Source organism: Heterodontus francisci, chromosome 27 (assembly GCF_036365525.1).
Source record: "Heterodontus francisci isolate sHetFra1 chromosome 27, sHetFra1.hap1, whole genome shotgun sequence".
Taxonomy (NCBI): domain Eukaryota; kingdom Metazoa; phylum Chordata; class Chondrichthyes; order Heterodontiformes; family Heterodontidae; genus Heterodontus; species Heterodontus francisci.
Window position 1 is genome coordinate 63347744 of NC_090397.1, and position 26910 is coordinate 63374653.

Consider the following 26910-nt stretch of genomic DNA (forward strand, 5'->3'; position numbering starts at 1 on the left):
TGTGTGGATGTGTGTGAGCATGTGTGAGTGCATGACAGTGTAAATGTATTTGTACATGTGAGTGTTTGTGAATGTGAGTGTACCTGTGCACATGCATGCACCTGTACAGATATAATTGGCAGGCCTATCCAATATTCCCAAACCCACCTAAAGTTTTAGGGTTCTGGGGAAGCAGAGACACACGTCCATTATCAGGGTAAGCAGCCTCTCTGAATAGCGATATTGTAGATTCAATTGTGATATTGCCTCTGTTTGGTCTTCAAGCAAAATAGTAAACTCATTGTAAAAGAACAGAGAATGTCTTTCCAAATGCTACATGTATTGAGCAGAGCGAATCTTATCCTCACCCCCACCCCCAAAGCCCTTTTCTATAAACACATGTTAGCCTACTTACTATGTTCACACTGTAAGGAAAAACTCTTTGGAACTTAACGGGTCTTCATATGCAGGGGAAAAAAATTTAACTCTTCTAAATACTTAATCCAATTGCAGATCCCATGTTCTAATGACAGTGTAATGGGAATCTGGAACATGCCTCAACTTTCATTTATTCTTTATTTCTTCTTTATTTCTCTACCACTTGCGGTGCAAGAACATCTACTAAATAATATGGGTGGAATTTGTTGCAGGCTATCTCAAAGGTAGATGTTTTTAAGGGCTCCCTCAATATCAGTTGATAAGTTCATTCTCTGGTACACAGCTGAGTTATATAGTCCATGATGCTTCGATCCCTGCTCTGAGTTAGCTGATCTCAGTTGGGTTGTGGCAGGGAGGCTACAATTAGCCTCAGTACCCATACAGAAAGGAAGGGAGTGAAAAAATTAGCTGGAGTTTTCGCTTCCGATCATTACACTTACAGAGTAACTAGTCAGTTACTTAATTGTAGGTTTGTGGGAGCTTGCTGTGTACAAATCGTCTTTTTACAACAGTGAGCAAACAACACTATTCAGTGTATGTAAAGTCATTCAGGAGGTTAGACATGGGACAAGGTGCTATATAAAAGAAATCCTTTCTTAACTTTGCTCCTTTGTGTACAGTGTGTCAATGCTCTAGGCACAGGTGTGAAGACAGGTATAATGTCAATAACTAAAACTGAATGTAATCCACCTTGGACTGTGAGCTTGCTTCATGTCGGACAGGAGTGGATTGGCATCAGCCAGTTATATTGGTTTTGTCCCCAAAAGGAAGTTATGCTAAAGTTTTTAAAAATAACTAGTTAGGCTTCAGCTGAAGTATTGTGCCCAATTCCCGGCATCACACTTTAGGAAAGATGTTGAGGTCTTGCAGAGGGTGCAGTGGAGATTTACAAGAGCAATACCAGGGATGAGGGACTTATCAATTATGTGGAGAGACTAGAGAAGCTGGGATTATTCTCCTTAAAGCTAATAGAGGCATTCAAAATTATGAAGGGATTTGATAAAGAAAATAAAGAGAAACTGTTTCTACTGGCAGGAAGGAGGACACAGATTTAAGGTAACTGGAAAAGAAGCAGAGGGGAGAAGAGGAGAATTTTTTAGGCAGCGAGTTGTTACGAACCGAATGCACTGCCTGAAAGTGTGCTGGAAGCACTTTCAATAGTAACTTTCAAAAGCGAATTGGATAAATACGTGTAAGGGGAAAATTTGCCGAGCTATGGAGAAAAAGCGGGGGAGTGGGATGAATTGGATAGCTCTTTCAAACAGCAGGCACAGGGAGAATGGCTGAATGGCCTCCTTCTGTGCTACATGATTTTATGTACTTCAGGCAGATAATCAGGAAGGCAGATAACTAGAATGCAGAAAGCAGATAATCCACCGCATCTTGAAGCTGATGCTTCGGTAGATGCCAATATGCCTTCCGTTGGGTGTTTGGCAAGAAGCACTAATTGCTGCTTAATTGAGATTGAAAAGCAAAACTTGATTCTAAAATTATCCCAAGGAAATCATGCCCTGAAGGAGCAACTGAAAGGAGCTCGAATTCCCAAAGAGGAAGACACAGCCAATAAAAATCAAACCCCTCAATATGTGCTGATGTAGCAGTCAGTGAAACCGCTCACTCCCCAGAGCGCTCCACGATAAATACTGCATGAGGTCGAAACGCCAGTGATTAATATTTTAAATAAGTAAAATGACTATGACTTATTCACAACCACAGAATGGAACACACCGATCCAGGTCCTTGATTTGATTAGGCCTCGCCTGAACGGCTTGTTGCTCATTAGGAGCGAAGCCTGGCAGCTACTGGCACCGTTCACAGGCTCACACATGCGTGACACAAGCAAAGAGCAGTGTGGTCACTCTGTGGGCTCCTGGACAAGTTCGAGTGGACATTCCCTGGCACTTGTAATATAGCCCAAGTATCAATGGATCTGGATTGACGGACTGACAACTTTTGGGTATCGCTGGAGCTAGCAGGGGAGGGGAGGGTGCATGGTGGGAGGGAGATGTAGACAGGAGAAGAAAGAGAGTTAAAAGGGAGACAAAAATAAGCCAAAAAAAGTTATAATAAGCACTTGGATTTGCATGATGTTAGATCTGTGATATATGTTTGAGTTAGTCACTGCTCAATAAAAAGTAGTCCCAGCTTATTTTTAAAATGAATTGCTTCTGTCCATACTTGGAAAATGGGGCTGTCATCAGCAGCTCATGTAAAACACTAAGCTGTGAAGATTGACAGGTTTACCTCGCCCCAGAAACTCCCCTTTGTAAATCCTTCACTGCAGCAAATTTCCCTTCAACTCAACCACATTGACATCAGAAATGACCTCTCCTTCAGGAAAAAGTGTTGGAACAACCGTTCTGCATTAGTCTGCTGTGAAATGAGGTGAACAGGACCAAAATGCATCATCTTCATGTAAATGGGTCACTGCTCTTCTGATTGGTCTTCTTTTGCAGCTGAGTGCCAGCGTGGCCTGATTGGTACCCTCACTTGACAAAAATCCATCGATCTCAGTACTACACTGTATTTACAGCACAGAAACAGGCCTTTCCACCCAACAGGTCAGTGTTTATGCTTGGCCCATCCTCCTCCCACCCTTCTTCATTTCACGCTGTCCTCTTATTCCTTACTCCCTCATGTGTCAATTGTCCACAGCCTTTCGGGGAAGAGAATTCTAGATTTCCACTGCCTTTTGTGTGGAAAAAGTGCTTCCTGATTTCCTTCCCAAATGTCTTGGCTCTAATTCTCACTCTAGGGACTAGAGCATATAATTCAAGCCGCCACTTCAGTGCAGTGCTGAGGGAGTGCTGCATTGTCGGAGGAGTCTGTAGTTTTTGTCAGAATGACTAAAATAAAAAGGACTGCTTCATTGGCTGTAAGGCACTTTAGGACATACTTGCTGGTGACCCTCACATCCCATGAATCAACGTGAGCAGCATTAAGAAATTTTTCAACAACCGTGTCACCATAACTGTTTCTAAACATGGCAAATTTAATCTTTAACTACTAGCAAACTATGTACAATTCTGAAGCCAAAAGATTGAGTGAATAACCACGAAGGTGCTAAATAAATGCACTTTTTTTTCTTCTTCATGGGCTGCTTGTTAGAAACAGGGCTGGAAAATGTCACTCACCTTGTGGCCTGGGGCGAGCTATCCTTTGGTTGACATTTTAGGCAGAGTAAATTTGCCAGCATTCAGATCACATCAGTGTGCTGATCTCTCTTTGATTACTTTCTCGACAATGCTGCTTCATAATTTAATGAATAAACTCAGCTGAGACCGACTGCAACCTGGCCAGCAAAGAAACCCAATCCCATCAGTAGCAAAGAACAGGCAGGCTGCAAGAGACACCCCCCCCTGCCTCCCCCCACTCCCACCAACCACCACCCTCTCCCCCACCTTGCCCCCACCATTGCCATGCTGCATCTGCTTATCTGCAATGACTGAATGGAGAGCCCCACAGGCCAGTAACGAATTAAAGGGGTACAGAGTAGAAATTAGCAGCTGGCACACATCTGGGATAATCTGAAAGTGCGGTGGAAGCAGATTCAATACTAGCTTTCAAAAGGGAATTGGATAAATACTTGAAAGGGAAACATTTGCCGGGCTACGGGGGAAGGAACAGGGAGTGGGATTAATTGGATAGCTCTTTCAAAGAGGCAGCATCGGCACGATGGGCTGTATGATTCAATTACACTCTTATAATCATCTCAAACAGTTCTTCCTGTCAATAAACATTTCTGAGAGTGCAGGGATCTGTTGTGCTGTTCAATCTGGCTTATTTGGTAGCATGCTTGTCTCTGTCAGAACGTCATGGGTTCAAAGTTCCACTTCCAAGACCTCCTCATTGCAGCACTGAGGGAGCACTGTACTGTCAGAGGTGCCAGCGTTTGGACAGGATATTAAATCAAGGCCCCGTCAGCCCTCTCAGATGGATGTAAAAGATCCCATGGCACTGTTCAATGAAGAGCAGGGGGAGTTTTTCCCGGGTTCCTGGCCAACATTTATCCCTCAATCAGTATCTAAAAAAATGATCTGGTCACCCTTTTCATTGCTTTTAGTGGGATCTTGCTGTGCTCAAATTGGGAGGCACGTTTCCGACATTACAACAGTGACTTCAAAAGTACTTCATCGGCTGTAAAATGCTTTGAGATGACCTGAGCTCATGGAAGGCGCTATATAAATGCAAGTTCTTTTTTTTTAGATTCCATTGTACAAGGGGTCAATCTGATTGCTATTGATTTTGCAGGAACAGCAGCTGCAACACAACAAAAAAATCATAGGCCCAACACCTCTGTGGCCCTATGGTGTCAGATCACTGACAGTTGTCTCATTTATACTGGGCTGCAGCTAACAGAAGAGAGGCCAAACATGAAAAAAGAGGAGCTTGCATTTATATAACGCCTTGACCATTCTAATACTCTTCTGGTTGGCTTCCCACCTTGCACCTTCCATGAGCTCATACAAAACTCTGCTACCCCTATCCTAAATCACACCAAGTCCTGTTCACCTACCACCCCTGTCTTTGCTGACCTACATTGGCGCATGGTCCGGCACTGCCTCAATTTTAAAGTTCTCATTCTTGCTTTCAAATCCCTTCCTAGCCTCGCCCTTCCCTACCTTTGTAACCTCCCCCAGCTCCACAACCCTCTGAGCTATCTGCACTCTTCCAATTCTAGCCTCTTCCGCATCCTCGATTTCCTTCACTCTTTGCTTTCAGTTGCCCAAGCCTTAAGCTCTTCAATTCTAGCCCTTAAACCTCTCTGCCTATCCACCTCTCTCTCCCCCTTTAAGACATTTCTACATTCCTTAAAACCAACCTCTTTGACTAAGCTTTTGGCACCTGTCCTATTATTGTCTTATGTGGCTTGATGTCAAAAGTTGTTTGATAATGATCCTGTAAGCACACTGAGGGGTTTTACTACGATAAAGACAATGATTTTACCAGCCCTTTAGGGACTGGCTGGGAGGCGGAAAGGCTGGCAAGATGGCCCGGGAAAGCGGTGGGTAGTATGCCTATCAGCTTCCGCCATCTTGCCATGGCGGGAAATGTGGCAAACAGCCCTCCCACCTAGAGCCCAATTGAGCCACTTAAGTGGCCAATTAAGAGCCTCTTCCCGCCTCTGCTGGCATATTTCCAGTGGCAGGTAAGGCCTCTGCTGTGTGGGGAGACCACCAGGTAAACCAGCTCCTTGGTGGTGGTGGGGGAGGTGGTGTACCCTCCCTTTTAGGCACTCTTTGGCTCACGGGGGGGTCCCCAGCAGCAATAGCCGCCCCCATGGCAATGGCGCCACTTGGCCTCACCAAACCGCCCTCCCTCAGCAGGGCCTGCCTAACTGGCCCTGGTGTCCCCAGAGGACACTTACCTGGTTGCGAGGGCGCATGTCCATCAATGTGCCCTCCTCCGGATGCAGTGCCAGCATTGGCTAATGCTCCCAGTGGCACTGCCATGGCTGCTGGCCCTCTGATTGGTCAGCAACTCTTGGGGGCAGGTGGCTGTCCAATTATTTGGCTGCTGCTGACAGGATGCAGCCCCGGGTGCTGCTGACTGCCAAAGCGGGTTTCCCCAGTGGTGAGACCCTTACCGCCAGCACTAAATCTAGCCTATTAGGTAAACGGAAATTGTTGTTGACAACATCAGGAGTCCTGGTGGCTTCACCCCTATGATAGAAAAACATTTGCAGTTTCCAATGATGACCCTTCACTTAGTTTCCCATTTAATAAAAGAAAACATTGCCGAGGAGAAAAAAAATCATGTCCAAAAATAGATTGGTGTATTTTCCCAGCACAGCAGTCCGTTTATTTATTTCTGCTAATTAAGTCCACAGATGAGGAGAACTTACACAAACAAACATGTTACAGCTTGCTTCTATCTTTATTCTCGGACTCATGGGGGATGTGCAGTGGGAACTGCTGATCGAAAATCCTTGGTAAACGCGCATGACTTTATGTGAGAACGTTGGACATTTTGGACATTTGAGCTTCCATTGATCTTGTTAAACCCAAAAGCTTTGCCCAAGGCTTTAACTAACCACCGCTGTATACCCAACACTCAACCGCTTCACAACATGGCTGCATTCCAGTCGTGTTCTTAGGGTTTCCAAAAAGCTGCTATGCAATGAGCTCTGTAACATCTGCCTAAGTCACATCACTGCAAAGAAAAAAAAAATTAATTGCAGATTAAAATCCATCAGCTGCTAATCAGCCCTGAATTACTCACAGCTCTGCTAATCTAGTGAAAATAAAATAAGGAACACTGTTAGCCTTGCTTACTACTGGCAAATTGGGCAGAATGTGCAAGTACCATATGGAAGTGAGACATTTACCCCAGCACCCACCCTCCCTGATGCAGAGCTTATTGAATGTATCCTTCATGGGGTGACAGTGTCTTTGGCTGCTGCTAATTCCATATTCTACCATTTCACCCCTTGCCCAATTCAAGGCACTGAGTGATGCTGAGGTGCAGGTCTGAGGAATATAGGAACAGGAGGAGGTCATTAAGCCTCTTGAGCCTGTTCTGCCATTCAATGAGATCATGGCTGATCTGCGACCTAACTCCATATACCCATCTTTGCCCCATATCCCCTAAAACCTTTGGCTCAATTGGCATTTGTGGAAGAGAGCTCCAAACTTCTACCACCCTTTGCATTCTTACAGTATTCCCTGATTTCACTTCTGAAATGTCAGGCTCTAACTTTTCGATTATGCCCCCTCGTCCTAGACTCCTCAACTAGTGGAAATAGTTTATAGGAACATAGGAGCAGGAGTAGGCCATTCAGCCCATCAAACCTGCTCCACCATTCAATATGATCATGGCCGATCATCCACTTCAATGCCTTTTATCCACACTACCCCCATATCCCTTTATGTCATTCTCCCAATCGACCTGATCTGTTCCCCTTAATATCTTGAATACTTCGATCAAATCACCCCTTAACCTTCTAAATTCCAGGGAATACAACGCTAGTTTGTTTATTTTCTCCTCGTAGCTTAACCTTTGGAGTCCAGGTATCATTCCAGTAAATCTATGTTACACTCCCGCCAAGGCCAATATATCCTTCCGAAGGTGTGGTGCCCAGAATTGTCACTATACTCCAGGTGTGGTCTAAACAGGGCTCTGTATTGCTGAAGCACGTATTCTACTCCCTTGTAATCTAATCCTTGGTTCTAGCAATCCTTTGGTCTCTTGGTCATACCTAGAACCCACGATCCCAGTTGTCACAGAGCGAACACAGAACATTGAATATCGGTGGGTTACTTGACACACAACTGTCCACATAGTCACAGGAGGTCTTTGACTCGTAATCCACAGCAAAATCCTACTTTATGTTCGGCCCCACTCCACACCTTCCTTTAAAGCCAGAGATACCTCAGAATGGGTTGTGAGAGGTAAATTATAAATCTGTTAGGATAAAGGATCCCAACTTAATCATTAATCTGAATTTTCACTTTCAGATACTGACTGCCCTTGGTTCAATTCCAGCATTTGCTGCTCTCAGTTCAGATTTCCAGCTTTCGCAATCTTTCATTTTTAATCCCTATTATATGTCTGTTGATCGGTAAATAGAAGCTGTGGATCCAGAGCTAGGATTTGTATTAATACTGTGGATGTTGGAAATCTGAAATAAAAACAGAAAATGCTGGAAATACTCAGCAGGTCTGGCAGCATCAGTTCTGAGGAAAGGTCATTGACCTGAAATGTTAATTCTGTTTCTCTATCCCCAGATGTTGCCTGACCTGCTGAGTATTTCCAAAATGTTCTATTTTTATTATCTTGGATTTGCCTTCCCTCCCTTGTGGTCACGCTCCCTCTTATGGTACAACCACTCTTGCTTGTGTGATGAGAGATTTTTACGAGGTAAGGGTTTCAAGAGGTAAGGGTTTCAGACCCTTAGAAAATAAGCGACATGTTTAGATAGAGGATCTGGATCGGCGCAGGCTTGGAGGGCCGAAGGGCCTGTTCCTGTGCTGTAATTTCCTTTGTTCTTTGTTCAAGGGGTAGAGAGTAAAGACAGGCAAATGGAGTTGAGGTGCAAATCAGCCATGAGGGGCTGAATAGCCTACTCCTGTTCCTATGCCTGTGTGGGTTTTCCAGTACTCTGTCAATGCCATCAAGTCATTGTCAAGTCTAACTCTGCTCTCTCGTTGCAATGTATCTGCATCAAGCTCACGACTGTGAGAAGATTTGTTCTGACCGATAGCTATTGCGAAATCAGAAGCCGGAATCCCCATAAAAAATACCCCACAGTGCCTTCATGTAACAAAATTCCCTCTGAGGCTTTAAAGGACAATGCCAGTGTCATGAGCTGCAGACAAGACTTAGTAATACCTCAACCCATGGAGCGGGGTTTCCTCGGAAATCAGTTGATGAAGAATTTGCCAATGATTTTACAGAGGAAAGCTCTCATCCTTTAAATAGTTGTAAACAGTAGGATTATTTGCTACATTTATTCTCATACCCAGAGTATTTCAGACAGATCAGATAATCCTTTGTGAGGCTGCAGCTGTCCGAAGCTGCTTTCTCACTGATGGAGTCCTGCTGTTGACAAATGCACAGTGCTCTCTTCATTAATGACACTCTTTCTTATAATCTGCCCTGCCCCTGGAATCCTGCCACCTCTGTACTCCTCCTCACTGTTGCCTTTCCTTCCTGTCACTGCTTTAAATCAAGCCCAAGAACTATGGTACCTGCAGCTAAGAGGAGGAAATCCTGCTCTTTGGCTTTAGGTTTTACTGTAAGTTCAACAGTCACACGTGAGACCTGTAAGGCCTCTTGGAATATTTTGCATACTTGTAAGGGGTACACTTTAAGATTCAGCAATCCCGTTGCCGGGTTTTGTGCCTGATGGAAATTCAGGCATGGGGACCAGCAGGCCCAATTACAGGCCCGTAGGATTTTCCATCTGTTAGTTCCGTCCTTGATTGTGTGGGCTGACCTCCTAGCCCGATAATCTGATATCTGATCCCGCTGTATGACACTCTGTGCTCAAAGCAACTAAATCGTCACTTTTGTGCAAGTTAGTGTTGGTTCTTGTGAACTTCCAATCAAACCTGAAACCATGGGGAGTAGCACTCCCTTTTTGAAGCAGTGGGAGTTTCTGGTTTGCGGGCTCAAACAGCAGGGGTTTGGGACGGGGAATCTGTTTGAGTTCTGCCCCTCAACTATCATTTTTAATTTGACAGCACCTCTCAAATCTATGAGCTCCACCATCTAAAAAGACAAATGCAGCGGGCGTGTAGGAACACCATTGCCTCCAGGATCCCCTCTAAGTAAAACTGAATCCCAACTTGGACACAAAACGGCTGCTCCTGGTGACACCACCAGTTTCTCAAAGGCAACAAGGGTTGGGCAATAAATGCCAGCCTTGCCAGTGATGCCCATGTCTCAAGACTGAATTTTTAAAAAGTAATGCAACAGTGACGTAAATATTTCTCATGAGAACTAACTTGAACACAACACAAATTAAAGGGGAAGGAAGGAGTAGGAAAACAACATTGCGCATAAACATCTCCTTATTCTCAAGTCTTTTCGGGAACATAATCATAGGTTTATAAAAATAATTTTTATATGTCAGGATTGGGCTTCTGGGAGTTGCTATTCAATAGGGTGACATCTATTACATGGAAGTGAACATGAAGCTTTCTTGCAAGGAGCAAAGATCACGCTGATCATCAGTTGTCTCTGCCACTTCTCCTTTGGCCCTTCAATGTATGAGGTAAATATTGATAATATGCTGATTGACAGAACACAGATTGGGTCTCTATTATTTGATAAGATGTATAACTCCACAACTTGTAACTGGAAAAACCTGCATCAAATCAGATGAGAGGATAACCTGTGAATATTAAACCCTTGACAGTAAGTCATAATGCTCAACTGTTGCCCATACACACACCAAGTTCCACTTACCCATCAATCCTGTCTTTGGCAACCTACATTAGTCCCCAATGCCTCGAGTTTAAAAGTCTCATCATTATGCACAAATCTCTCCATGGCCTCACCCATCCCTATCTCTGCAACCTCCTCCAGCCCAATATCCCTCCAAGAACTCTGCATTCCTCCAATCCTGGCTTCTTACATATCCCCTCCCCTCTTACACCACTGGCGGCCATGCCTTCAGCTATATAGATCCTAAACTCTGGAATATCCTCTTGGATCCTCTCCACCCCTCTCTCCTCCTTTAAGATGCTCCTTAAAACCCACCTCTTTGGCTAAGCTTGTAGTCACCCCTCCTAACAACTCCTTCTTCGGCTCAGTGTCAATTTGTGCCTGATGGAAGTACCGTGGGATATTTTCCCACATTAAAGGCACCATATCAATCCAAACTGCTATTCTAACAAGAAAGTTACTTCAAAATAAACCAATAATGAGAAGAGGCATAGATTCAAATTGAGAAAAGGCAAATTTAGGACCAATATCTGTAACTTTTTCTCCAAACATTGAATAATTATTACAAGTAACAAACTAGGGTAGTAGAGGAAAAAATGATTGGCAGTTATTTGAGTGATAGTCACATGTGACTGGTAGTGACCATGTTTTCCACGTGAATGTGCTAAGTTGCAGCATCACTGAAGAAATCAGCAGGGGTGTACAAGACTTCTGAGCTGGAAAAATCAACTGTTATACATTGGCATGCACACCCGCCCACTTCAAACATCAACCCAAATTCCATTCTTTCAGTATAATGCAGACTCAGAGCAATGCCTCAATGTGGGAAAGTGACCTTGTTTCTCACTCCCAGTTCAAACTAAAAAAGAACGGTGCATCATCTTGAGAAACACAGAATCATTGAATCAGTTGACTTATTTTCATCAAACAGAATCCAAGGCCCTACCTTTGTAATGATCCAGTTATCTCTGGACTGTTCTGCCTGTAAAGGAGAAACAAGACATGAACTTAATGAAAAATGTCGCATGGATAATTTTCAGTTCTCTCTCCCGATGAAGCGGGCTCTCGCTGTGGCAACTGTTTCATTATTTGCCAGCTGCCACCCTGCCCTGCCCTTTGTTGTCATTCCAGATCAATGAGTGTTGGAAGGCTATTTGATCATGAGCTGCTGAACCTGATCAAATTCCTACCCAATGTCCGAATGTAAACAAGCCCTTTTCAGCCAGGAGCCACTAACTGGGAATGGGAATCCTCCCTGACTTTCTCCCTCTCTAATCCAGTGCTGCTGTGGCCTTTTGTAGTGCTGCAGGCTAGATCAATGAGCTTGATGGACATCGCAGCTTCAATCTTTCTGGGCTACATGTCACAGGTAAAGGAGTAGGCCATGTGGTCCATTGAGCCTACTCTACCAATTCTTTAGCATCACACTGAGCGGTGCCTTTGAAGCCATCTGGAGTGCTTGTCCCTACTTTTAGGAAGAATGAAAGTTCATGTTCAGCAATGTGTATACCAGTGATGGGGTGACCTGCAGTGCAGCATCATATACAGTCTCAGTACCCACCACCTGCATGCTGCAATTATCATCTGTTCTTGTTCTGACCTTTCAACATGGGTCATCATGTTGAGACATGCATCTCACACCTGTTCTCCACTTTCTGTAACAAATAGTTCAATGAAATCTTGTTAAGCTCGCAACAGAATCCAATCTTCTGGCTTTGGCCGCTTACAATAAATACATTTTAAGTAATTTTTTTCAAACCTCTCTTGGAGCTGTTGACACGCGCCATTACCTGGAAACTCACCAAAGTGATTATTCTAGCAGAGTGTCTACACAGGAAGACATTTGATAAAGTACCACATATCAGGCTTGTTAGCAAAATTGAAGCCCATGGAATAAAAAATGCAGTTGCAGCATGGATACAAAATTGGCTAAGGAATAGTAGATTTGCAGTAAGTATCTATTTTTCAGACTGGAGGGAGGTGTACAGTGGAGTGCTCCGAGGTTCAGTACCAGGACCAGTGCTGTTTTTGATGTACCTTAATGACTTGGACTTTGGGATGCAGGGCACAATTCCAAAATCTGATGATGACACGAAACTCATTAGTTTAGTCAGAGTATACAGCAGAATATAGATAGATTGGAGAGTTGGGCAGAGAAATGGCAGATGGAGTTCAATCAGGGCAAATGCGAGGTGATGCATTTTGGAAGATCCAATTCAAGAGTGAACTATACAGTAAATGGAAAAGTCCTGGGGAAAATTGATGTACAGAGAGATTTGGGTGTTCAGGTCCATTGTTCCCTGAAGGTGGCAACGCAGGTCAATAGAGTGGTCAAGAAGGCATACGGCATGCTTTCCTTCATCGGACGGGGTATTGAGTACAAGGGTTGGCAGGTCATGTTACAGTTGTATAAGACTTTGGGTTGGCCACATTTGGAATACGGCGTGCAGCTCTGGTCGCCACATTACCAAAAGGATGTAGATGCTTTGGAGAGGGTGCAGAGGAGGTTCACCAGGATGTTGCCTGGTATGGAGGGTGCTAGCTATGAAGAGAGGTTGAGTAGATTAGGATTATTTTCATTAGAAAGACGGAGGTTGAGGGGAGATCTGGTTGAGGTGTACAAAATCATGAGAGGTATAGACAGGGTGGATAGCAAGAAGCTTTTTCCCAGAGTGGGGGATTCAATTACTAGGGGTCACGAGTTCAAAGTGAGAGGGGAAAAGTTTAGGGGGGGATATGCGTTGAAAGTTCTTTACGCAGAGGGTGGTGGGTGCCTGGAACGCGTTGCCAGCGGAGGTGGTAGACGCGGGCACGTAAGTGTCTTTTAAGATGTATCTAGACAGATACATGAATGGGCAGGAAGCAAAGAGATACAGACCCTTAGAAAATAGGCGACAGGTTTAGATAGAGGATCTGGATCGACGCAGGCTTGGAGGGCCGAAGGGCCTGTTCCTGTGCTGCAATTTTCTTTGTTCTTTGTTCTTTGTTCTAAACAATGAGGAAGATAGCAATAAACTTCAAGGGGGCATAGATAGTCTGGTGGAATGGGCAGATGAAACTTAACACAGAAAAGTGTGAGGTGATGCATTTTGGTAGGAAGAATGAGGAGAGACAATACAAGCTGAAAGTACAATTTTAAAGGGGGTGCAGGAAGTGAGAAATCTGGAGGTGTTTATGCACAAATCTTTAAAGGTGGCAGGATAGGTTAACAAAGTAGTTAACAATGCATGTGGCATCCTAAGCTTTATAACAAGAGGCACTGAGTACAGATTTATGGTGATTGGCAAAAGAACCAAAGGCAACATGAGGAAAACTTCTTCATGCAACGAGTGGTTAGGATTTGGAATGGTGGTGGATACAGATTCAATAGCAGTCTTCAAAATAAAATTGGAATACTGAAATACCTGAAGGACAAAAAAATTGCAAGGATATGGGGAAAGAATGGGGGAGTGGGAGTAACAGGATTGCTCTTTCAAAGAGCCAGCACAGACTCAATGGGCAGATTGGCCTCCTCTGTGCTGTACTATTCTATGACTCGGCGAAATTCTGGCTGGATCACCTCAACTTAGCTCAAGGACTCTGAGGCCATTTTCTTCATTGCCCTGGCAGGGATGGCTAAGCGAAGCATACAAGCAGAGCCCAAGTTAAACATTTCATCTACAGGATGGTACCTCTGTTAATAATGCACCAAAGTGTCTGCCTAAGTTACATGTTTAAGTCCTGCAGTGGGGCTTGAACCCACAACCTTCTGAATCAACAACTGTGCCATCAACCAGAGCAAACTCAAACAGAGAGATAGGAGCTGGGTTTGAAGTTCTAATTTCCCCACACGGTGACTAATTCCAACAGAAAAGAGAAGGCAGGCAGTATAGTGTGGTGATAATGTGATTTCCCACTTGCAAAATCAGCAGACACTAAGACAGAGAGAGAGAGAGCTTGGGGACGCAGTGTTTATCTAGTTACTCAGCTCAGGATGTTATGATGAGACCCAAAAAGGTGCTGAAAAAAATTAAGGAGCGGAGGGGGAATAATTTTTTCGTGGGGCATAAAGACAGATTTGAACTGTTTTCCTTTCACTACAGACAGGCAAAATTTAACATTTATTGAGCCATATTTTCATCTTGAGCGTTCAAGACTGAGATAGATCCATTTTTGTTCAGTAAGGGCATCAAGTGATATAGAGCAAAAACAGATAGTCTTGAGGTGCAGATTAGAAATGAGCTGTTTAATGGCAGAACATGCCCAAGAGGACTGAATGGCCTGTTCTGGGGCTCCTCTTTGGAGGTGAAGTTCCATCTGCCCCTTTGAATCCGCCCTAACCTCCAATCTATCTTATAGCTGGGGGTGGGAGAAGTTATTCACGATGCACTGTGGACCCTTGAAGGCGGAGGGGAAAATAGATGGCATTGCATACGGAAATTAGAGTCACAGTCCCACTGAAAGCCTTCGCCAAGATCATGTTCAGAGCCAGACTGTACACTAAAAGGCACACTCCTTTCATATGGGGAGCCTCAAGACTTTCTACAGCTGTTTCCCGGGACCTACTCGTGGAACTTCCACACTCGTGGCTTTGAGAAGAGACAGTAAGTGGGGGAGACAGGATGAAAATTCATCTGGAACCTGGGCTCTGCCCTTTTGCTGTCCTTTGTGTACAATGAGTGGGGAAAGATTGGCAGTAGCAAGGGTGGAAGGAAGGAATAGCTCTGTCAGGATAGTGTGTGGCTTGGAGGGGAACTTGCAGGTGGTGGTGTTCCCATGCATCTGCTGCCCTTGTTCTTCTAGGCGGTAGAGGTTGTGGGGTTGGAAGGTTCTGTCAAATGAGCCTTGGTGAGTTGCTGCAGTGCATCATGTAGATGGTACACAATGCTGCCACTGTGCAACTGTGGTGGAGGGAGTGAATGTTGAAGGTGGTGGATGGGACACTGATCAAGTGGCTGCTTTGTCCTGGTTGGTTGGTGTTGAGATCCTTGAGTGTTTTTGGAGCTGCTCTCATCCAAGCAAGTGGAGAGTATTCCATCACACTCCTGACTTGTGCCTTATAGATGGTGGCCAGGCTTTGGGAAGTCAGGAGGTGGGTAACTCACTGCAGAATTCCCAACCTCTGACCTGTTCTTGTAGCCACATGTGGTTGGTCCAGTTACATTGCTGATCAATAGTGACACCCAAGTTGTTGATGGTGGGGGATTCAGTCATAGTAATGCCATTGAATGTCCAAGGGACAGTGGTTAGCCACTGTTTGGAGATGGTCATTGCCTGGCACTTGTGTGGCATGAATGTTACTTGCCACTTAGCAGCCCAAGCCTGAATGTTGTCCAGGTCTTGCTGCATGCGGGCACAGACTGCTTCAGTATCTGAAGAGTCGTGAATGGCACTGAACATTGTGCAATCATCAGTGAACATCCCCACTTCTCACCTTATGATGGAGGGAAGGTCACTGATGAAGCAGCTGAAGGTGGTTGCGCCAAGGACACTACCCTGAGCAACTCCTGCCATCTTTCCAATCTGAAACATCTTGGGGTTTGTCTTGGCCGGTAGCACGAAACAGGTCGCCGGCTAAATGCTCCCCGAATATTCAATTCTATTGAAGCCAAGGGAGCTGGCTATTGGCTGGGGAGTATAATGGGAAGTTGACTCAATACCAGCTGCTTTGCGCTATCCCCAAAACAAAGTTTCATCCCATTTTTTGTGTCTCCAATTAGGTTAGATTTTATGTTCTGATGATGTTTCTCTCTCCACAGATGCTGCCAAACCTGCTGAGTAATTCCAGCATTTCCTGGTTTTATTTTAGATTTGTCTCTACCCTGCACCTGGAAAGTCAGATACTTCTTACATGTGGTCTCCTGCACCATGGCTCCCGGTTGGGATTTTGGAGCTTCCTCAAGGGAAACCACTGGACCCACAGCTGTGGAAGGCAGAAGCCCAGTGTTTACATTAAAATGATGCAGGAGGGCTTGTTCCCAGCCTCCTGCTTCATTTACTCGTAGCTAGGCACCCACATGAACAGGGGGCCACTGAAACATGATGCCACGGACTGTCCCCGGACCCCTGAAGATTAGGAATTCTGTGATGATCTTGGGGTGTAGGCACAAGACAATAAGACAAGTGTGGTACATTCATTTTAGGTATTCCCCTCTCAACAACAACAACAACAATGTGCATTTATATATCTCCTTTAACATAGTAAAATATCCCAAGGCACTTCATCAGAGCTCAGAGCCTAGGCAGCTGAAAGCACACTCACCAGGATGATTTGGTATATTCAGGACCTGATACATAGATGAAGGCCTGTGAGACAAAGGGTCCCGCCAATGACTGGCCAAAAACTCAAGTTCTTCTGGGCTATGCAAGTGTCCCTGGCAAGGAAAAGTAAGTGCACCTTCTTCCCCCAGATGCCCTTGAAGAATGCTACTCCAGCAGCCAGGCAGGAGACCCAGACTGGAAAATCTGTCCTCTTTTCATCCTAACTAAATGCACTGATTTAAGTTGGGATAGAATTTTACAGCAAGCAAAGAGGCCATTCAGCTCAACATGCCTGAATGTGTTCCTCACCTGGTTCCATTCCCCTCCCTTTTCCTCATACGCTTTCAGCTTTTTATTTCTCAAATACGTCCTTACTTCTCTTTTCAAATCGATTATGGAATCTACTCCCACCAATATTAGTGGTGAAGCATTAAGAACTCAACTGCGTAAAAAAATTACCCTAAATCTTTCCCTTCATTTTTTTGGCGATGATCTTCAATTTATGTCCCCTAGTTACTGACTCACATCATTTTTCCCCTGGTTTCTAGATCAAAACCCTTCATTCTGAACACCTCCATCGGGTCTGCTCTTAACCTTCTTTGCTTTAATGAAAAGAGCCCAGTTTTTCAAGTCTTTCTTCATAAGTAAATTCTCCCATCCTGGTATTATTTTCACCATGGCCTTGACATCCTTCTTGCAGTGGAGCACAATATTCAAAAACTAGCAAAATTAATGAGGTGTAACGTTTCGAGCTGTTTGCCTTCCAAAACCTCAATCAGGCAGCCATTTCTCGCGTGTGAGGCTAGACAGCAAAGCCGGTACATCATACAACCATAAGAGGCATGAAAACCTAGCCTGATTCCGGTGCTTCCACACAGAAGGCAATGGATAGCAATCAGTAACCGATCTTTGTTGTCTTCACCTCAGGAACACTCACGCCAACTACAGTGCTCATATGACTGCTTGATTTGCGTTCAGCTACTCAGCACAGGACCAAGGACGAAACCTAGATTCTTCCTGTGCTCTATGGCGAAGTACCACAGTGGGCATCTGCAAACTGAACCATATTCAACTGTACTCAACTTATATACTGACAGGCTTTTTTACAACTGTCATGCAGGCCCCACCTGCTAAGAATGAGGCACATTAATTTCACCACATGGACATTAAATTTCAAATTGTTGCTGGGAAGAAGAGAAGGCCTGTGACAAGGGGTTGCCAGGCCCCTGGCTGGAAAGACATTACATACAGACAGTACTTAGAAAAAAGGAGCTATCCCCTGCTCTAATACAATCCACAAACAGATAAGGTCAAACCAGTTAGTCACATGACTAACCTGCTTGGCAGTCTGGTTTTTTTTCAGAATTGTAGAGCTTGAACTGAGAGTCTGCAGAAAGCAGAATGCTCCTGGACTGAAGCAGACCTCCTCTCCTGCCTCTCTGCTCCCATCTCTTTCTCACAGAACTCCAAAACCCACTGAAGACACATGAACCCCAAGAGAGAAAAGTCTTCAACAGTGATCAAGGTTTAAGAAGAATACTGGGCCCCAACAAAAAGCAAGATCTACCTACAATCAATGACACTACACCGAGCTCGAAGCACAGTAACAAAAAAACCCTCTTCAGAGATTGCCTCAAACTTTTCAACTTTATTTTTCTTCTGCTCTTTCTGTCCCTATCTGCATGTGTGTATCACATATGCATGCTCGCGTGGGCGCATCATGTATCCGTAGCCGTTAACTGAATTAGAGCTTAAGTTTAATAAATTTCATTTTTCTTCTTTAAACCTGAGAAACCTGTTGTGCTAGTTTCTTTGCCTTATAATTGGAAAGGGGTGAACAAGGATTCACCAAGGGGGAACTAAAAACACGGTGTGTTTAAAATTAAACCCTGTTACAGTAAGACCAGGTGAAGGCTGAAAGGGAACCCGAGACCTCTTTCTCACCTGGTCGTAACACTACATTGATTATCATCCGTTCTTTCAATTATTCCCTTCTGAATGCATTGCACTGGGGTCTGTAAAAGTGGAGAGCTAATTGCTGGTAATTTTTTCTGTAACAGCAGATGGTGTGTGTATAGAATGTGATAACAGCCATCATAAATCAATAACTGCATCTCTTTGTTAAGGTTCTTATATATTTTTATGAAGTTATTAGACAGCCATGGACAGAAACTGCTGTTTAGTGGAAAGTGCGTTGACCTGGATGAATTCCTTCTGCGTGTAATGTTCTTGCTGTTGGGTTAAGAGGCAGGGCAGGGCTACCACTTCACTCACCTCTGACCAGAGAACCCTTCCTTTTTGACCAGTGTCATCACATTGCAATAAGCTTGACGATCCTCGCAAACAGCTATAAGGACCACATCTGCTTTTTGACTTTAATGAGTACTTGCTGCTGAGAAGCGATTTCCTCAGATCAGATGGTGAGTGAAATTTATTGCAGAAATTCTATTTTTCTTCAATGAACTAGATGACTGCTTTGTAACAGTGTATTTAATGTTTTATTTAAAGCAATATACTTGAGGCTGCATATTAAAAATTAAATAACCAGCACTTATCAGTAATTGGAACGAGTAGGTCAAGTCCACCTAGATGATATTTTGTCTCCTTTAGATTGCAAGACACTGGGATGCTAGCCAATAGCCATTTTGAGGGTGGCAATTAACACAAGATAATATCAAACCCCAATAACCATTGAGCACACAGGGTACAAGTGGTGTTCATAAAAGTCATTTTCAGCAGAGGAAAAGGAAAATTTGCACCTCTGAGACCTAATAGAGCCTTTTAACTTGAATTGTTTTTTTTCTGTTTAATTTTTAATTGTAGTTCTTCTAACTGAACTGAGTTCAGATAATAAATGGATAAAGTATAGACCCTGACAATGAATTGTGTAGTAGTACAAGATAATGCAACATTAAAAGCCATAAAGAATCCACAGACTCTTGTTTGGAGACTGTTGTGTGGTGAGGCGGGATTTCCAGCTGCCTTTTTGACACCGTCTAGGACGAGATTATTGACAGAGCTGAGGGGAGCGATTTGACTCGATGAGTTGGCAGATGCTGGAGCGATAACTGAGGCCCAGGAAAGGCTGAATGAGAAAAAAAAGGTTGCAGAATGTTTTGGAATGCTCCCAAGGCATCAGAGAGGCAGGCTGCTTTCTGGCATTCTAGGGAACATTGTCATGCATAATATAAGAATGAGCTGGGTGGAATTCCCAGGATATCCTGGGACCAGCCCCCAGACTAAACCCCCAAAGCTGACTGAAGATGTGAGGGCTTGTGGGGGGAAAACACATTTTAAGAAACCATAGCTAGACAGCAACTTACAGAGCTTCTTACTTGGGGTAAAGACCCAGTGGATATGTGTTCAGCCCCAAATTACACCCTCCCGTACCCCACCCCTTTCCTGATAGGATTGTGCTGCATTTCTACCTTTCCTGGACCCCAGAATTTCAGATCCATGTTTTCCATATAAAAAGTATGGAATGAAGGGTATTGGGCCCATCAAACCTATTCCTTCATATCACCCCCATGTTCAGCTTTCTCCATCAAGGACTCTACGCAACCTATTTCATCCCTTGAGGATAGATTCTGTAGCATTTCTGCCTGACCCTTCTAAATAAAACCACTGTATTCTTATCTAACCTTAAATTTGGCATTGCTTATCTTCAGCCTTCCTTGGCATGTTACCTCTGGAACCACCATGGTCCAGCTGTGGTTGTCTTTATAATCTTTAGGAAGATTGCTGGTTTGATTCCAGTTTCTACTCAGGAGAGGGGGTTAGAAGGGCCGCTATAGTTGACCTCAGTAGCTCTTTGGTTAGAGAGGGATTAATCAGTAAGGAATTCCTCCCTTAATTGCTATTCAGTGGCTCCTGTTGGAACTGTATGTGTGCTGAATGTTGAATGTTGAGGAGATTATCAGGCTTAACTGTAATAGCCCAAGCAGCCAAATAGTTTTCTGGCACACACGGCTCACATGAAAATAATGGACAGTGGTAGGCGGCACCACAGAGCGACCAAAGCTTGTAGATTTTCACTCCAACAAAAGGCAACACCTTCAAGGGGTGGGGGGAAATTACTGCAGAAAAAAGACAAAACATAATTTGCCAGACACACACCTCAATCCCCTTACTCGGCAAATATTCATACAGCTGTCTTCTTTTGTTGAAGGTGTTAATCAATCTGGCATAAAGAGGTCTGAACACAGGAATATGGTTAAAAGCTGCTTCAACTGCAGAAAAGTAGCAGACCAAGTCATCAAAGAAGAAGCCTTGTCACTCAGCTCCGCACACCCTCACCTCGTTGAAGTGAAAGGAGGGGTATGACAGTTTACCATGAATACAAACCATACCTCTACCATGACCTCAAAGGTGCCTGAAATGTCCCAGTCATGAGGAAGTCACAATGCCATCTTTTTGTTTCAACACAGCAATAAAAGAACCAAGTGGAAAACAGTCCATGCGGCAATCACAGTAAATGGAGCACCAAACAGAGCACACAATTTGTTAACTATGTTGGAACTCCAGATTTATGCATGTCGCCAGCAGAATCTCAATGTAATATTCTGGTCTTTTGTGCTTTCACTGTGGATTCAAAACTAATTTAACTGCATTTGCAGCACACTAACATAGTGATGCTGGAGTGATTCAGAAATCAGGGCTTAAATGGTTCCTTGGGAGTCATTTTAGAAGTGAACTCAATATGAAAGTTCTTGTATTCACATGTACCAAGTACTCACTGGAAATATCTCTACCATCCCATTTCTCCAAGGGTGGAATAGTCCTAATCTATTCTTCTTCCCCATTTTGTTCCAATAGGAAGTGATGAATGTGGGATTGTAATAAGGGCGCTGTACGGCTTGCTCACTGTTAAGTATCATGTCTTCCCTTAGTTAGATTTCATTTTCTAATAAAGTCTGGCAGAAAGATTAAAGGTTTTGAAGTTTCTTGCAGCCCAGGTGGTAGAATGTTGGTTTGCCTTTTTCACGATTTTCTTCATCTTCTCCTGAAGACATCGGCTCACTCACAGGGTTACAGTTCCACAAGTGGCGGATGTCGTTGGTCATTTCTCGTCTAGCAATTCCTATCTTTACTGTTTTAACTCGGAGCCTGTTCCACATATCCACTACTCCGTGAAGGAATTAACTTCAGAGTCTTGCTTTATACTCACATCCTCTAGCTCTAACCAGAGGACAAGAATTGAATGGCACAAAAATCAAAGGCAACATGAGGAAAACGCTGTTATGCAGTGAGTGGTTAGGATCTGCAAACAAGTTTCCTACTCCAAGCTCCGTCACTGCAAGAGGCCACCAGGAGGGCGGAGGAAACACTACAAGGATGTCCTTAAAGGCTCCCTGAAAAAATGACATCTCCACTGATTCGTGGGAATCTCTTGCCCGAGACCACCCAAAATAGAGAAGCATCCGCGAAGGTACCAGACAGTTCAAACAAACTTGACGTGCCCAGGCAGTGACCAAGCGCAAACAGCGGAAGGAGCATTTGGAAATTCGAGCATCCCATTCACTCGCTTCACCAAACACCACCTGCCCCACTTGTGGCAGAGTGTGTGGATCCAGAATTGGACTATTCAGTCACCTAAGGACCCACAACACTGGAATGGAAGAAAGTCATCCTCGTTTCCGAGGGACTGCCTAAGAAGAAGAAGAAAGTTAGGATCTGGAATGCACTGCCTGAGAGTGTGGAGGAGGCAGATCCCAATCGTAGCTTTCAACAGGGAATTGGATAATTATCTGAAGAGATAAAATTTGCAGGGCCGCAGGGAAAAGGCAGGGGAGTGGGACTAGCTGAGTTGCTCTTGCAGAGAGCCAGCATGGAGACAACAGGGTGAATGGCCTCCTTCTGTGCTTTAACCATTCTATGATACTGTGCTTACAGTCCTGATTGGACCTACATTACCCATTCCATGGAGCACTCCAATAACCTGGATCATGTTCCTTCCCAAAGTTCCAAGTGAGTAGAATGAGTTCAGCTGCACAAGATGGTCAACCTTCTGCAAGTGTTGTATATTCATCAGACACAAGGGCCAGTATAAAATTAGTCATGGGACTTGTTAATACTTTAAAATGGCATCTGTGGTGATCCTCAAACATCCACTCTCACATCATTCATGCTGGATAGTGGTACAGGAGGCAGTTTAACATTGGGAAAAAAAATCCTGCCCATTGGTGACCCAATTCAATTTTCAAGCAGGCTTTGAAATAAGTAACTAGGCACAATGCTTTATAAAAATACTTAAAATTGGGGTCCGATGCTGGATGTAGGAAGCTGTTGCAATTTTGAAATACCAAAGGGCACTGCGTAAGAAGGCCGATAAATCCCCAGGGCCAGATAATCTACATCCCAGAGTACTTAAGGAAGTGACCCTAGAAATAGTAGATGCATTGCTGGCCAATTTTATAGACTCTGGAACAGTTCCAATGGATTGGAGGGTACCAAATGTAAACCCACTATTTAAAAAGGGAGGTAGAGAGAAAACAGGGAATTATAGACCGGTTAGCCTGACATCAGTAGTGGGGAAAATGCTAGAGTCCATTCTAAAAGATGTAATAGCAGAACACTTGGAAAACAATGACTGGATCGGACAAAGTCAACATGGATTTACAAAAGGGAAATCATGCTTGATAAACCTACTGGAATATTTTGAGGATGTAATTAGTAGAATAGATGAGAACCAGTGGATGTGGTGTATTTGGACTCTCAGAAGGCTTTCGATAAGGTCCCACATAAGAGATTAGCATGCAAAATTAAAGCACATGGGATTGGGGGTAAGGTACTGACATGGATAGAGAACTGGTTGGTGGACAGGAAACAAAGAGCAGGAATAAATGGGTCTTTTTCCGAGTGGCAGGCAGTGACTAGTGGGGTACCGCAGGGATCAGTGCTAGGCCAGCTATTCACAATATATATTAATGATATAGATGAGGGAATTAAATGTAATATATCCAAGTTTGCAGACGACACAAAGCAGGGAGAGAGGGTGAATTGTGATGAGGATACAGAGAAGCTCCAGTGTGATTTGGACAGGTTGAGTGAGTGGGCAACAACATGACAGATGCCGTATAATGTGGATAAATGTGAGGTTATCCACTTTGGTGGCAAAAACAGAAAGGCAGATTATAATCTGAATGGCGATAGATTGGGAAAAGGGGAGGTGCAGCAAGACCTGGGTGTTCTTGTGCACCAGTCGCTGAAAGTAAGCATGCAGGTGCAGCAGGCAGTTAAAAAGGCAAATGGTATGTTGGCCTTCATAGTGAGAGGATTCGAGTACACAAGCAAGAATGTCTTGCTGCAATTATACAAGGCCTTGGTGAGACCACACCCGGAGTATTGTGTGCAATTTTGGTCTCCTTATCTGAGGAAGGATGTTCTTGCTATGGAGGGAGTGCAGCGAAGGTTCACCAGACTGATTCCTGGGATGGCAGGACTGATGTATGAGGAGAGATTGGGTCGATTAGGCTTGTATTCACTAGAGTTAAGAAGAATGAGAGGGGATCTCATAGAAACCTACAAAATTCTAACAGGACTGGACAGACTAGATGCAGGAAGGATGTTCCTGATGGTGGGGCAGTCCAGGACCAGGGGTCACAGTCTAAGGATAAGGGGTAAGCTATTTAGGACTGAGATGAGGAGGGATTTCTTCACCCAGAGAGTGGTGAACCTGTGGAATTCTCTACCATGGAAAGCAGTTGAGGCCAAATCATTAAATATATTCAAGAAAGAGTTAGATATAGTTCTTAGGGCTAATGGGATCAAGCGATACGGGGAGAAAGGGGGAACAGGTTACTGAGTTTGGATAATTAGCCATAATCGTATTGAATGGCAGTGTAGGCTCGAAGGGTTGAATGGCCTACTCCTGCTCCTATTTTTCTATGTTTCTATGTAAGCTCGCCCCACTGGTATCAGGCATTGAGAGGCCTCAACAGCAGTCCTTAGTTTTAGTTTTAGTGATACAGTACTGAAACAGGCCCTTCGGCCCACCGAGTCTGTGCCGAACATCAACCACCCATTTATACTAATCCTACACTAATTCCATATTCCTACCACATCCCCACCTGTCCCTATAATTCCCTACCACCTACCTATACTATGGGCAATTGCTAATGGCCAATTTACCTATCAACCTGCAAGTCTTTGGCATGTGGGAGGAAACCGGAGCACCCGGAGGAAACCCACGCAGACACAGGGAGAACTTGCAAACTCCACACAGGCAGTACCCAGAATTGAACCCGGGTCGCTGTGAGGCTGCAGTGCTAACCACTGCGCCACTGGGACCTCTGGAGGCTGTTGAGAATATGGTGACAAAAGCTTTTCGCCAGTGACTTTGAGGTACCAGGAGGTGCATGGTTACTTCCCCCACGTCCCACAAATACCTTCAGGCCTGCTGATGGCCATTTAGTTGTGTACTGCAGACTTGATATGTGGTTGACTAATCCCATTGTTTCCCTGTTGCATCCTTGATTAATTACTCTGCTTCTTATTGGATGATGGTGCCCCTTTAAAGCATTCTAACCTTCTCTCCATATGAAAATATGAAAATCTTGAAGGAAGACCATCAAGCCCCATCAATGGTGGTCCTATTTGTTAGATAGGGCACCTCTCCAATCGATAACTCTTAAAAGAGGCAAAGAAACCTGTAGCCAATTTTAGGAAATTTCTCCCCAACACTGTTCACCACTCAAGCAACCTCCAGGGAATTGCAACCTCTGAACATTTTCACACATAGACAATAGTACAAGCAGCAAGTGCTTAAATAAACATAAATATATTATATACATATATTTGAATCATCATGTCTCAGTAATACACAGACAACCGATTCTTGCACATACGAATATACGAATTAAGAGAGGCTACTCGGCCCTTCGAGCCTGCTCCGCCATTCAATACGTTTATGGCTGAACTGATTACTCCATATTTCCACCTACCCCCGATAACCTTCCACCCTCTTGCTTATTAAGAACCTATCTACCTCAGACTTAAAAATATTCTAAGATGCTGCTCACTGCCTTTTGAGGAAAAGAATTCCAAAGACTCACGACCCTCTGAGAGAAAAACATTCTCCTCATCTCTGTCTTAAATGGGCGACCCCTTATTTTTAAACAGTGACCCCTCGTTCTAGATTCTCCCACAAGGGGAAACATCCTTTCCACATCCACCCTGTCAAGACCCCTCAGGATCTTATATGTTTCAATCAGGTCACCTATTAATCTAAATTCCAGCGGATACAAGCCTAGCCTGTCCAACCTTCCCTCAGAAGATAGCCCGCCCATTCCAGGTATTAGTCTAGTAAACCTTCTCTGTACTGCCTTCAACGCATTTACATTCTTGCTTAAATAAGGAGACCTGTACTGTACACAGTACTCCAGATGTGGTCTCACCAATGCCCTGTATAGCTGAAGAATAACCTCGCTACTTTTGTATTCAATTCCCCTCGCGATAAAGAATAACATTCTATTAGCTTTCCTAATTATGTGCTGTACCAACATACTAATCTTTTGCATTTCATGCGTTCGGACACCCAGATCCCTCAGCATCTTAGAGCTCTGCAATCTCTCACCATGGGAGACTTATCAAGAAAGCAAATGCACATGGTATACAGGGTAACTTGATAAGGTGGATTCAAAATTGGCTTAGCTGTAGGAGAGAGAGAGCGATGACAGACGGCTGTTTTAGTGATTGGAAGCCAGTGTCTAGTGGCGTACCACAGGGATCTGTGCTGGGTCCCCTATTGTTTGTCATTTATATAAATGACATAGATGACTATGTGGGGGGTAGGATCAGTAAGTTCGCGGATGACACAAAGATTGGCCGAGTGGTTAACAGTGAGGTTGATTGTCTTGGGTTACAGGAAGATATAGACGGGATGGTCAAATGTGCAGAAAAGTGGCAGATGGAATTTAACCCTGAAAAGTGTAACGTGATACACTTTGGCAGGAGTAATGTGACACGGAAGTATTCCATGAATGGCCTGACACTGGGAAGTTCCGAGGAACAAAGGGACCTTGGCGTGTTTGTCCATAGAACCCTGAAGGCAGAAGGGCAGGTTAATAGGGTGGTGAAAAAGGCATATGGGACACTTGCCTTTATCAATCGAGGCATAGATTACAAAAGCAGGGAGGTCATGTTGGAGTTGTATAGAACTTTGGTGAGGCCACAGCTGGAGTACTGTGTGCAATTCTGGCTGCCACATTATAGGAAGGGTGTGATTGCACTGGAGGGGGTGCAGAGGCGATTCACCAGGATGGTGCCTGGGATGGAACATTTAAGCTATGAAGAGAGGTTGGATAGGCTTGGGTTGTTTTCGCTGGAGCAGAGAAGACTGAGGGGTGACTTGATCGAGGGGTA

The 26910-nt window shown here is 44.2% G+C and overlaps 1 protein-coding gene across 7 annotated transcripts in view; it reads right to left on the reverse strand.

Moving 5' to 3' along the window:
• celf2 (cugbp, Elav-like family member 2) overlaps positions 1-26910 on the reverse strand; it is a 567676-nt gene that overhangs the window by 437773 nt on the left and 102993 nt on the right. For 6 of the 7 annotated variants that reach the window (XM_068059490.1, XM_068059494.1, XM_068059489.1 and 3 more), the window contains exon 2: positions 11255-11290. The exons of the other annotated variant lie outside the window; for it this stretch is intronic. In XM_068059490.1, the coding sequence (XP_067915591.1) occupies positions 11255-11290 (36 nt within the window). The remainder of the gene's footprint in view (positions 1-11254; positions 11291-26910) is intronic. 7 annotated transcript variants of the gene reach the window in all.